This window comes from Canis aureus, chromosome 33 (assembly GCF_053574225.1).
Source record: "Canis aureus isolate CA01 chromosome 33, VMU_Caureus_v.1.0, whole genome shotgun sequence".
In the NCBI taxonomy this organism is placed as follows: Eukaryota; Metazoa; Chordata; class Mammalia; order Carnivora; family Canidae; genus Canis; species Canis aureus.
The window spans coordinates 7,049,468-7,063,605 of NC_135643.1; the positions used below are offsets into that span (position 1 = coordinate 7,049,468).

Here is a 14,138-nt window from a genome sequence, read left to right on the forward strand (position 1 = left end):
ATAGCCAAATTGTGGAAGCAACCCAAATGTCTATCAATAGATGAATGGATAAAGAAGATGTGGTATATATATACAACAGAATATCATTCAGTCATAAAAAGAATGAAATCTTGCTATTTGCAATAACATGAATGGAGCTTAGAGGGTACAATGCTAAATCAAATAAGTCATTCAGAGAAAGACAAATATATGATTTCACTCATATGTGGAATTTAAGAAACAGAATAAACTACCAAAGGGAAAAGAGAGAGAGAGAGACAGAGACAAACCAAGGAACAGACTCTAAACTATAGAAAATAATATGATGTTTTCCATTTCCCACAGGGAAGGTGGGTGGGATGGGTGAAATAGGTGATCAGGATAATGAGTACACTTATCATGATGAGCACTGAGTAATGCACAGAATTGTTGAATCAATATATTATACACCTAGAATGAATTAAAAAAAAAAAAGGAGAGAGGAAGAGATGACACTATCAAGGATAACATTACAAACTAAGTCATGCTGTAAAATTATGGTGGTGTCTGGACATAAGTAAAAAGAGGAATAAAGCCATATCACAAAAATGATTCCAGCTAGTGATTAAAAGGATTTGTATGGAGGGGAACCCTGACAGTCCCTGCTCAAAGCTAATCTCATCTACCTACCTGAAGAAGCCCTACCCCAGTGGCAGAGTCAGCTGGACAGAACAGGCTATTAGGACTTCTCCCCTATTTATAGGAATTATAGGAACAGTTTGTCTTTTGTGGTTCTCTTCTGCCCAAGGCTCCTTTGGACCCAGAATGAAGATGATATGCTGACACAGAGGAGTTTAAACTCAACAAAAATTTATTGAGCTGGGTTGTGTACTAGGTGTCTTATCAACCGCTCTATACTGACTCATGTCTGAAGGAGGGCTGGAGTTTTCCTTCATTTTTATTAGGACTCTTCTATTTTTGAATGTGCCCTGTTTGGAGGTGTTCACAGGGGACAGTGTATGCTAGACTGCTTCATCTGCTCGTTGTTCCTTGCTTAGTGCTTCCATCACTTCCAGAATGCTAGGCACGAAGGTTTATGTTAACCTTTCCCTGCTTCTGCTTTCCTGACACATTTAACACAGGGAATAGCCTTCCAAAAGACCAGAAGAAAGCTGCACATGTTAATACTCAATGTTTTATGAAACAACAAATTCCAGAAGCTGTTTTTCAAGCAGACAAGTGGCCAGTGGATAAATATATTCAATGTTTGTTGGCAGAAAATTGAAATTTCATATAAAACAAGACCAGCTTTGTAGGATTTTTGTTGTTGCCAATACACAGGCATCCTCTAGGTAAACTAATAAAACCAGTTGCTTTAACTATGAATACGACTCTAATACCTAAAACAATTTTTTTAAGTTTTTTTTTTTTTAAAGATTTTATTTATTCATGAGAGACAGAGAGAGAGAGAGAGAGAGAGAGACACAGACAGACAGACAGACAAAGGCAAAGGGAGAAGCAGGCTCTATGCAGGAAGCCTGATGTGGGACTCAATTCTGGGACTCCAGGATCATGCCCTGGGCCGAAGGCAGACGCTCAACCACTGAGCCACCTAGGTGTCCCAAGATTTTTGCAAAGTTATACATAAGATTATCTATCTACTTTTAAAAACTTTGATCTAAACTCAGAAAGCCCAAACTTGAATTTTTTTTTTTTTTCAAACTTGAATTTCTTACACACCACCATTCTGTTCTATTTAAGTGCCAAACATGAGGTTTGCTGATGAGAGGCAATACAGGATAGTGGCTGAGAGCATAAATTCTGGACCCAAACTGTGTTTGAATTCTGGCTCTGACCTTGGGTATTACTTAACTGCTTTTTTGCCTTAATTTGGTCATCTATAAAATAAAGATGACAAATAACCCTGGGGTTATTGTGAGGATTAAATTATTTATATATAATAGAAATTATAATACATCTTTATATGTAAAGCAAACTATATAAATGCTAGTTTTACTACTATTGTACAAACTTCTAAAGTGTATCTTGTAAGACTCTGTGCAATTACAGAAGAGCTCCATAAATGAGATTATTTTAAATAAGCAAAATATGAGAAAAAAATACATACGGGATCTGTGGCTGAAGAGAGACAGCGCTGAATAAGATCCTCAAATGTGGTCTTCAGAATGAGGTGCTCATCTGGAATAGGTTTTTTGGTAATTTTTTCTGTTGGCAAAGACTGCACATGCTGGAAGAAATAATATCATAAAATGACCAGAAATGACCAGAAACTACCTATACACAAAGCCCTAAAAGTGTGACAAAGAGAAACCAACTAACTACCTTGTAGATAGGCTGTTAAAATCAAATGACAAATTAACATGTGAAATCCCTTGGGATAAGTAAAATGAAAATCACATATTCAGTAGAAGGTACAGGCTTCTACAGCTTTGATTTTCAAAAACAGAACTGGATATAAAGTATCTGATCAATTATAGAACATATGCTGATCACTACAGTATGTATCTGGTGCAAAGTAGACAGCCAGTAGGAAATAAAAAGAACAGGCATTTAAAAAGTTTGGCTAGTTAGAGTGGCTGCTTGCTCTGCTTGTTGGCTCATTTATCTTGGCATTCTTCTAGTCTTTGGTTTACTTTTGGAGGTTGGTAACTGGGCTATCATCAAACTGCAAGATTAAGTCAAAAGTTGGAATTGAAGAGACCACCATGTTACTGAATGCATAGCTGGAAAAACAAAGAAGGCATGTTTAAGTTTTTAAAGTTCTGATTTATTAGTTCATTCATTCAAAAAATATTAGGCAATTATGTGCCAGGCACTGGCTATGTATTTGCAAGCCAATTCAGAAGTGATCTCAGCTCTCTGGCAGTTTATAGGCTAATAAAGAAAAAGAACGTTTTAAAGTGTCATAAAACAAAAACTTTACAGACATTTATATCTTAATGAAGATGTTACTTGAAAAAAGTTAAAAAATAGAATGTCATTAATACACTTAAAATACACTTAATACATTACATTAATACACTTAAAATAGCAACTGTATTGCTATTTAATTGCTTATTTAATGTTAAGAAGTTAATGTTAAGGAACCAACAGACATTATAACTGGAATTGAACTGAGGGGAAAGCTCTCTTCAGGAAATTTTATCAGAAGGACAAGTAAGAGTTAACCAGTTAAATGGGAAAGGAGAAGCCTTCCAGTCAAAGGAAGAACTTGTATAAAGGAAGGATCATGACATCATGACAAGGGGACTAAAAGGAGGCTAGTGTAGCTGGGGCAGAGAGACAGCAAGGAGAAGTATGAAACTGATAGCTTCCCGGCAATGTAAAATATTTTGGTCTTTATCTGGAGAGCAATGTTTTAAGCAAAGCAGAAACAAGACCAGATAGATCAGTCAAAGGCAGACCAGTTAGAGGCTCCTGCACTGCTGAAGACCTGAGATGAAGGCGGCATAGCCCAGACTTTAGTATAGACCAGGGATTTGAGAAAAATTTTAAAATGCTATCAATACAACTTAGGGATAGATTTGAAAGAGGGATTGAAGGAAAAAGAGTATAAAGACAATGCCCAGGTTTTTGGCCAGATTAAATAGAAAGGATTACAGTGCAGTTCACAGAAACAAGAAACACCAAGTTTTAAGGACTGGGTTTGGGAGGATGACTATGAATAGGGTTTTAGAAATGTTGAGTGTGAGGTGCCTCAGAGACATCCAGGTAGCCAAGTATATAATGGCCTGGCTAAACAAGCATTCCCTGTGCAGCTTTCCCTTCTGATGGTAACTGAGGTTCTGGTCTAAATGAGTACAGCATGGGAACCCCATGTCTAAACAAAAGTGAATGGCTGGGTAGCTTCCTAAAATAGCATAGACTTGTAATCATTTAAAAAAAATTAGCAATGGATCTTTATAATTTATATTCCTGTGGAAAGAAGTCAGTCCTCCTACCTCCATCAAAACACTGGTTTTTATAATGCAACTTTTAATATTTAGAAGTTCCTTAGGCAGAACTCTCTCTTAATAGTAAAGTATACCCTTGTGATAGAGATATAACTTTATAAATTTGACTTCAATGAATCAAAGACAAAAATAGAACTAGTTTTACACTCTGGACAAGGATTTGTTTCCTCTTCTTATGTTAACTTTGACCCAAGCTCTTCACTTTTCATGAACAAATCAAAATGTTTATCTTTATATGTCTAAATCAGTTATATGTGATTTTTCATTGTCTAGAACCCTGCCAGCTGACTAGTTGCTTATCTGTGAAAAGCAGGTACAAATTTATAGCTCCACCTGAAGATAGGCTGTATATTACCAGCTCTTACACAAGAAAAAATACAACTCATTACATTTTTATTTTATATTTTAAAGGGAAATACCTTTGAAAATAGCTTCTGTTTAGCAAGCTTGGCTGAAAATACGGAATTCAATTGATCTTAAATTGTGGCTCCTGATTAGGTCAAATGAAATACTGCAACTGTCAAGTTAGTGTGAACATACATAAGCAAATATATGAGCCAAAGTTTATGGCCATGTAAGTGAAAAATAATACCCATGCATGATCAATCTTAAAAGAAGGGTTACTATTTTTTATTTAGGTTGTCTTAATTGAAACCAAATTTAGATGTTCATTAATAAAGGAAGTTAACACATTAAAAAAAAAAAGAACTAAATAGAGCCATCTCTACATTCCACCTTCGCAGATTCACTGTTACCTGTATGGTATTTCCAATAGGAGCCCCTGGGGCACCTTCAATATTGGGCTTGGAGAAAGATGATGGCATGCCTGGTTGACCAAGGGGTTGCTGTATGCCATGGAATGTCTGGCCACCTGCAAGATGTGGCTGTGGAAACGAAGCTTGGCTCGACAGAGGTACGGGAGCTGAAGGCTGTTGCGGCAGCATCTGTGACTGGGGATCACCCAAAGGGTTCATGATTGGTGATGTGATGGGAACAGGAGGCATAAAGTTTTCAGGCATCTTTTAAAAGACAGAAATAAAAGACACTAAGTATAAGAAAAAGAATTATTTCCTCACCTTTAAATAAGGTTTAAAAGTTTTTTAAAAAATAGAATACTTTTTTCAAATGAACTTTTATGCAATTCTAGAGTAAACCTAAAAGCAGAGGCGATCTGGCTAAGAGGGGTGGAGAGCTCAAAAACTGGACTTCTCAGTTTCCTCTTTGTCTTCCACACTTCTTCTCATATGGAGAGCCAAAACATGCTGTTTTGAAAGAGGATGTCAAAGTCTAGAGAATTATATCTAGCAATAGTGAAATCAGATATGCCAAATGTATGTTTGTATTTAATGTGATCAGGATGTAATACCCCTTTTCCTAGATCACTAAGTTGATATTACCTGTCAATTCAATCATATTAAAAGTAGCAGATTAAACTTCTGATTATCACGAACCTAAATTTTAGGGATTTTTGTTCATTTAGTGCCTCCCAATTTTATTGTTATGACCTCTCATTACTATATTTAAGGAAAGACTGCCAGAAGTAAAAAAAGAAAAAAGAAAAGTAGAAATGTTTGAGGAAAGAAGAATCTTAATCTTTTCTTGTGTCCATCAGCTCTCAACAGTTACTGACATTTAAACAGTGTTCAGCTACAAGATTATTTCTTCACTCATACTATATGTGATAGACAAAATAGTCCAAAATATAATTACCAAATTCATGACTATTGCTGGAAACCAAAGACCAAAGTAACCCAAAGAGAAAAAAAAAATCATTGGAAAATTTTGTTTCCTATTCTTTGTAAGAGACTTGTCAGGAATTTACATCTGGTCTTCTAATGGGAGTTAAATTCACACCACCATATTGGTTGTTTTGTTTTGTTTGGTTTTTTCTTTCCTTTCCTTCCCTTCATGGAGAAGATGCAAGCTAAAATACACTCTAAACCTCTCAGTCAGTAAGCTTTGCTTTTAAAAGGATTAGTGAAAAAAGTGATGTGTTCCAGATGGCTATGTGATCAACAGAACATCTGCAGGCAACTGGATGGACATCTTTTTCTAGTACCTTCTTCTTCTTGGGTACTCTGTTCAAAGCTGGAGGATCATTCCAACCATTCTGAGGACCTATAACAGATAATAAAGGGCATTTTCCTTTAGAATTCTGAAAAGAAGAAAACTCAATTATATCCATCTTACATTAAAAATTCTGCCTTAACCCCAAAGATAACTATCACAAAAGTTTTACCAGCTGAGCTCTGGGGATCACCCTGTGGCCCTGGATTCTCAAACTCATTCCTCCAAATATTTACAGGCCTTGGATTAGTAGGCAAGGTAATTTGGTATTATTTCATTTAAAGTGAAAGAACTGTACTAAATTTAGGGATAGTGAAGTCTTTATTAAAGTCTACATTGATGTATAACCTTCAAGATCAGTTAGGAATTTTCTCCTAATAAAGAAAAAATAAATAACTTGAGTCTGCTAAAAAATAAAGAATAAAAAATGCTTTTGCTATATTCAACATACAGAAAAGAATAAAAGTAACAATTTCCTATTTCCCGAGGGAGCAATTCAATATAAGCAAATCATCCATATAGTAGAAACATTGTTAAAAAAAAGTCCCAACTACACTGCAATTTTTATCATATTTGCCTTAGAAATTTATACAATAGAAAGTACTTAAATATCTGTGATACGACTTTTTTAATGCCACAAAACAAATTCCAGGTTGGCAGCAAATACAAAATTAAACTTTAGTCAACTTTAGTAAATTTCCCCTAAAAAACCCCCCAAAACCTTCATTTCAAAATGAAAAACAGACATCAGTAGCAGCATTCATTAAGTACTTTAATGCCAGTATCTTTAAAGAAAACATGCCAGAAATAGGATAGTTTTAAAATCAAAATGTGATCATTTTACATCTCATTGATTTTTGTATGTTTAAAGACAAAAAATTACTCTTCTTACAACAAATTAAACATTCTTTCAGTATTTTACCTTTTACTTGTTTTATTGATATCCATGATATTAAATCACAACAAAATTGCTTAGCAGATCAAAAAACCTGTGATCCATACATAATGCCACAGAAATTTTTTTAAAAAAACAGTATCTTCTAACCACCATACACTCATTTGCCTTACTTTTTTTGAAATTTATTTTATTTTTTTAGTAATCTCAATACCCAACATGTGGCTTAAACTCAAGACTCTGAGATCAAGAGTCACATGTTCTGACTGAGCCAGCCAGGCGTCCTTCATTTGTCTTGATATTAAAAATGGAATTAATTTTCTACAAGTTTACTAGGAGACAGAAAGCCAAATAAGCCTCAAAACACTCAAGAACTAATCACAAAATATTAAACTATATGCTGCTATCTGCTTAAATTCTTAAGGTTCTGGTAATACACAGAAAATCATTCAAATCTCTCTCATCACCTTCTAATCTTACTCCTATTTAAGACAATCTTGATATAGTCATTGTCTTTATGATCATATAAAATAGAAGATCTTAATGATTTGAAGCTACTAGGTCACCATGTTAAATCAATCAGCTCTAAGATTTGATTTGATTAGGAAGTCAAATTAAAAAATGATTGATCAGATTTAGAATATCAACTTTGAGTTTCACATGCATTATTGTGAATGTCCATTCATTAACTATATTCAATGATTGCATAATTTCCAAAGACATATTTTATAACCAATTCACCTTCCAACATAGGTGCCTGGTCTTGCATATACTGATTTTCTGTAGACAAAATGTAGAAGTCATTTAAACAGTACTAGCATCAAAAACATTCTAAACTCCTCATTTTGTAATTGCTTCTTCTCCATCAACCCGAAAAAGAACAAATGAATTTTATAAGGAAAAAAAATTTCTTTTTATCAAGTCACAAAAAATACCTAAGAAAATAATCAGTTTTTGGGTAAATTGAATTCATTTAGGTTGTGTCAGATTCAATTAACTCTCAATTAACTCTTAAACATCACTCTTGCTGTGGTACTTGTTTAAGAAAAAATTTTGTTCCTGCCTATTTAAAATAATATTTCCCTGTCTGCATGGATTTTTTTCCCCCTACTATTTGATCAATAATACCACTGGGGGTGTGTGTGTGTGGTGGAGAGCATTTTGTACTACTTAAAGCTGTCAATCAAAATCAACTGAGGATCTTGTTAAAATGCAGATTCTAATTCACCAGGTATAGGGAAAGGCCTGAGATTCTATTGTTCCAGGTAGCTCCCAAGTAATGCCAATGCTTTGCTGGGCAAAGCCCTCTTTTAGTAGGGATTTAAATAACGATGGGAGGCTTTCTACACTGTCCTGCCAGACTTCAGCACTGTACTTATTAAAGAAAAGAATATCAGACAATCTTAGCAAGGTAGTGCCACTTTACTGCCAGATTTGGGAGGCAACTGGGGGCAGCCGCATCCTGATGAAACTGTAATTTTATGGAATTCATGTCAAACTATGAATATGAAGATAAATGACAATAGGCCAGTAAATATGTAACCATTTTATATGGTCTTTTCTGTAAGAATATATGGATTTGCAGACTGTTTAGTACAGGTCTTCCAAAAACCACTTAGGAGAACTGAAGTTTCTGGCAGTGGACAAGAGGAAAAAAGGCTGAAAACTAACACAGCAATGCCAAAATGGTCAGATATTCAGGGTCAGGCCAGGCCCAATCTCAAATCAAAAGTATGCAGTGGAGGTAGATTATATTCACATATCTATAACTACGGAAATTCACCTCTCTTCCCCTAGGGATAGAGGAACCAAAAGAATACAGCAATTAATTACAGAGTCCAATTTAGTTTGAGCTCTATCAAGCAGCACATGCCTCAGAGAAATTGTGAGGTGGGAGAGGTAATCCCTAGCTTGAAATCTGTGTGGAGTTTTGAACAGATGTTTTCTATAAAATATGGCTCCTAATGCAAGCCAACTTCTTCATAAAAGCTTAACTAAAAAAAAAAAAAAAAAAAAAAAAAAAAAGGCTTACCTAAAGAAAGAAGTGATCAAAGACTTCCTATTTTTTATAAATGATTTTCCATTTTTGCCTTATGTGACAATTTTACAACCTAACTCCTCAGGCAAGATATAACTTCATAGCACTACAGACAGTAAAGCCCTGGGAGTCACTGTGTGTGCATTATTACAGAGAACTGACCTGATACACAACTACAGATGTACTCTCTAGCATATGACTTCTACTTCTGGGTGGAGGAAGTCCGTATATTACAAACCTAAAGTACCAGAAATACCTTGGCCTTGACCCTTTTCTAATCAGAAAGTAGTTTCAACAGTATGTCTTCCTCTCCTGCCCCATGAGAGGCAAGAGGAGATGATAGCAGTTTCCCCTCTAACTTCTCATGGCAGTGACTCAAACCCTGGGAGGGTATCCTGAAAATTCACAAACTTACTAGCACAAAAAAGTTTGGGGAGCAACTTCATAGGACTCCTTGGTAAAATGACTCCAAATTTATAATGAAATTAAATCAAATTCAAAATTAGGAATGACACTTCATCAAAATTAGAAACAAAAAGCCTTGCAACAGGAATGGATAGCCAATGGGCTAGCTCACATAACTTGAGGTGCAGATGTCTTGTTGAATAGGAAGTAACAGTTGTACAATAATCAAAATCCTCCCTCAAAGTATGTCTAAATCCTCCCAACCTCAAACTATGCAATATATTTATCCATATGCTTTATTTCAGCCCAGATAATCCTCATTCAAATCTCTTATCACTTCAGTGCAGTTTTGTCTCAGCTAGAACTCTAACCCTTTTCCATCTTTTTGCTTTTATGTCTTTAAGTTGACTGTTTAAATATGACTTTTTAAAAACATAATTAAATTGACCTCTATAAATACACTTTAATAGCCACATTAGATAAAGCAAGCTACATGAACACTGTAAGTATCACTAGGAAACAGTATTATTGACATGCAAAATCAGACTCCTGGTCAACATTTTAAAAAACCAACACAGTGTACTCATTTAGAAAAATCAATACAGCATAGTCTAATCTTGGACATAATTCTCTCATAAAACTGAAAAGATGATATTTTTTACTTCTTGAAAAAAGATGATAAATCTCTTAACACTTTTTAATATATGATATGACTCTAAAGGGCATGAAAAATGGTTCACGGTATAAGGCTAAGAAACTATAAGGGGACACCTAAGCAGCTCAGTTGGTTAATGTCTGCTCTTGATTTTGGCTCAGGTCATCTTGGTCATGAGATTGAGCCTCATATTGATATCTGAGCTGGGCATGGAGCCTGTTTAAGATTCTCTCCTTCTCCCTCCACCCCTCCTCCTCGGCTTATGCTCTCTTGCATTCACTCTCTAGAAAAAAAAAAAAAAATCACAACAACTCTAAGATGTAAAATGGTATGTGTTTGTAGAAGAGTCTGCTTCAGATTCTTTCTCCTTCCCCCTCTCCGCCTCTCTGCTTGTATACTCTCTCTCTCAAAGGAATTAATATCATGATTTCAATTTTTCAGAATAAAAAAAAACAACAAAAAAACAGAAAACAGCAAATGTTGGTGTAGATGTGGAAAACAGTATAACAGTTCCTCAAAAAGTTAAATACTGAACTAAATATTGAATTTGATCCAGCAATTCAATTTCTGGTTACATACCCAAAAGAACTGAAAGCAAAGACTTGAACAGATATTTGTATACCCATGTTCAAGTAGCATTATTCACAATAGCTAAAATGCCCATGTGCAGATAAACGGATAAACAAAATGTGGTATATACATACAGTGAAATATTATTCAGCTTTAAAGGAAAGAAATTCTGATACATGCTACAATATGGATGAATTTTGGAGAGAGTGAAGTAAGCCATTACAAAAGTACAAATATTGTGATTCTAATTATACAAGATACCTAGAGTAGTTAAATTTACAGAGACAGAGTAGAAGAGTGATTACCAGGGGCTGGCGGAGTAGGGAGTACATAGTTTCAGTGTGGGACGACAAAAATGTCCTAGACATAGATAGTGGTTACGGTTTTTCAGCAATGTGAATGTACTTAACGTCACTGAAGTATATATTTAAAAATTATGTTAGTATGTTTTACCACATCAAAAATATTTTTAATATATGCATACAGACATACATATAGGTATGTATATAGGTATATGAAGGGAATAAATAAGCCTATATTAGTGCTTATATTTGGGTGGTAGAATTATAGGTAATTAAAATTTTATTCTTTAAAAATCCTAAAAAAAAAAAAATCCTATAGTGAAAAATGAATAAAACTCAAGGAAAAATTAATTTAAAAACTGAATACAGGGCAGCCCCGGTAGTGCAGAGGTTTAGCGCCGCCTGCAGCCCAGGGCGTGATCCTGGAGACCCTGGGTCGAGTCCCACGTCAGGCTCTCTGCATGGAGCCTGCTTCTCCCTCTGCCTGTGTCTCTGCCCTTCTCTCTCTCTGTGTCTCTCATGAATAAATAAATAAAATCTTTAAAAAAAAAAACAACTGAACACAGCATGGTATTGGAGACCCTTATCCACCTTAGTGTAGGGATCAATTCTCCACAGTGTCTTTGGGAAAAAAAAGAGGGAACTATTTGGTTTTACCTATAGGAGTGGAGTTACATACTATCTTTATTTGAATTCCACCTCTTATTGAGAACCTTCTTAGGTATTCTTTCAGAAGCATAATGTGGGATCTATACTTTGGCTAATATACTTCTCAGTGGATTCATAGAAAATTATTAGTGGTATGGAGACTTTGGCTAGAAGACAATTTGAGACAGAGAGAACAGACCATCCTTCTGTATCTCCCCTGTCCTCTATAAGCCTAGCATGTCACATTAAAAACAAAAGGGGTTAGGGCGCCAGGGTGGCAGAGCCAGTTAAGCATCAGACTCTTGGTTCAGCTCGGGCCATGATCTCACGGTAGTCATGGGATCAAGCCCTGCAACGGACTCCAGCTCAATGTGGAGTCAGCTTCAGATTCTCTCCTTACGCCGCTCCCCCTCCTTGCTCATATACTCTCTCTCAAAGGAATAAATAAAATGTTTAAAAAACAAAAGGATCACAGAATTAAAAATTTAAGTTTAGAAATACATGAATCCTTGAGGTCATCTTCCAATGATACAAGATAAAACTCAATTACCTAAAGAAAAGTAATGAGAGGTTATCTTGTTCCTTCCATTTACTTAAAAGGTTAAAACCAAGTACTTATAATTTGAGTAAGGAGTGTTTATGAAAATTTAAAAAGATTTTTTTCAGGACACTGTTTTGTGAAAATATGTAACATTATGTCCCTTCAAGACTACTGTATTTGACAAAGCACAAGACTACATACCTAAATTAAATTTTCCAATTGTTTAACAAAATCAATAATGTTCAAAGACAATTTCATGACAGCATGAAGGCCATTTTACCAGAAAACAATTAAAAAAAATTTTTTTTTATTAATTTGAGAGACAGAGACAGAGATAGCAACAGAGAACACAAGCGGAGCGGAGGGAGAAGCAGGCTCCTGGATGAGCAGGGAGCCCGACTTGGGATCATGACATGAATCAAAGGCAGATGCTTCATCGGCTTAGTCACCCAGGCACCCCAACAATGTTTTTAGTAAAATCCTAAGGCCTTCATATATGAAAGTGCTCTCCCTTAGTAATAAGCCTACATTAACTCAGGAGCGGGGGGGGGGGGGGGGGGGGGAGTTGACAGGCAGTATCCTAATTATAGTAAGAGAGTAAAACAGAGAAAACTTCCTGCTTTGTCAAAGTGTTGCACCATTGAAAGGACACTGTACTATCCTAACTTAGGCTGTTGTTACTTTATGTCTAGAAATGAGAGAGGCCTCATTTTCTTGCTTCTGATTCTACCATGCTGCCTACAATCTTTTTTTTTTTTTAAGATTTTATTTATTTATTCATGAGAGACACACACACACACACAGAGGCAGAGACATACGCAGAGGGAGAAGCAGGCTCCATGCAGGGAGCCCGATGTGGGACTCGATCCCGGGACTCCAGGATCACGCCCTGGGCTGAAGGCAGGCGCTAAACCGCTAAGCCACCCAGGGGTCCCCCACAATCTATTTTGTAGGACCACCACCTCCAGATTAACCTCCCTTCAAGTACCACTTATATCATGCCTTTCAGCAGTTCAAATCCCTTCATAAAAACCCTTCTATCTTAATCTATGAATTTATAAACATCTTGCCCTGGCATTTAAGGCTTTCCAAAATTTGGCTTAAATATAAATTTTAGGGGCAGCCTAGGTGGCTCAGCAGTTTAGTGCCACCTTCAGCCCAGGGCATGGCCCTGGAGACCCGGGATCAAGTCCCATGTCGGGCTCCCTGCATGGAGCCTGCTTCTCCCTCTGCCTGTGTCTCTGCCTTTCTCTCTCTCTCTCTCTGTGTCTCTCATGAATAAATAAAATCTTAAAAAAAAAAAAATATATATATATATAAATTTTATGTTCCAACTTATAACAAAGCTATGTGCTGTTCACTAGAAACATACCATCCTTTTCTGCTTCCCTACTCTGCCATGAGTAATTCTGATTATAGACCAAACAAGTACTCATTAAGAATTTACTGAATGAATGTTTTGATGATTGCAACATTAGTTTCCCTGAGCCTCAGGCATGTAATTTTGTGGTTCACTAATAGTTATAGGCCTTGCAAATCCTAGTGTCTGTCAAGAATTATTCACTGGACAAATGGAATTTCCAAATCCTGTAGAGAACCATGATACGAACTAAGACACATAAGGATAAAGATAAAATTTTCAGTCACAATTATTTGTATACCATAAACAAAATTTTTAGAAAATAAAAAAATAAAATATGGTAAAGCTTAAATTAACTATTAATTAAAATACAAGAGACTATTAACATGCAAGAGGGTAACAAAGCAGCTGGCTTAGTACATGCTGAATACTGAAAAATGTTTGCTTCTTCTTCCTATTAGTAACTGTTTCTCAGCCAGGTTAGAACATTCTGTTACTTTGTATATAAGCAAAGTATTTCGAGGTCAAATACACTTTTGCTTAAGGAGAAAAAAAATACCCATGCAAAGTATTTCGAGGCCAAATACACTTTTGCTTAAGGAGAAAAAAAATACCCATGCAAATATTTAACTTAGATGATGAAAAAGTGACAAATGCCTAAAACAGAGTTGTTATATGATTTTTGTAATTCCAAACTGATAACTAAGTACTTCTATTGTTTACGT

The 14,138-nt window shown here is 35.6% G+C and overlaps 1 protein-coding gene across 20 annotated transcripts in view; it reads right to left on the reverse strand.

Annotated features, from left to right (window-relative positions):
• The window catches only part of SEC31A (SEC31 homolog A, COPII component), an 80,241-nt gene that overhangs the window by 6,240 nt on the left and 59,863 nt on the right, over positions 1–14,138 (reverse strand). For 13 of the 20 annotated variants that reach the window (XM_077882721.1, XM_077882717.1, XM_077882715.1 and 10 more), the window contains 3 exons: positions 5,992–6,050; positions 4,688–4,951; positions 2,087–2,206 (listed from right to left, as the gene is read on the reverse strand). In XM_077882721.1, the coding sequence (XP_077738847.1) occupies positions 2,087–2,206; positions 4,688–4,951; positions 5,992–6,050 (443 nt within the window). Of the gene's footprint in view, positions 1–2,086; positions 2,207–4,687; positions 4,952–5,991; positions 6,051–7,635; positions 7,675–14,138 lie in introns of all 20 variants that reach the window. The other 7 variants (XM_077882706.1, XM_077882712.1, XM_077882707.1 and 4 more) reach the window with 1 other exon arrangement.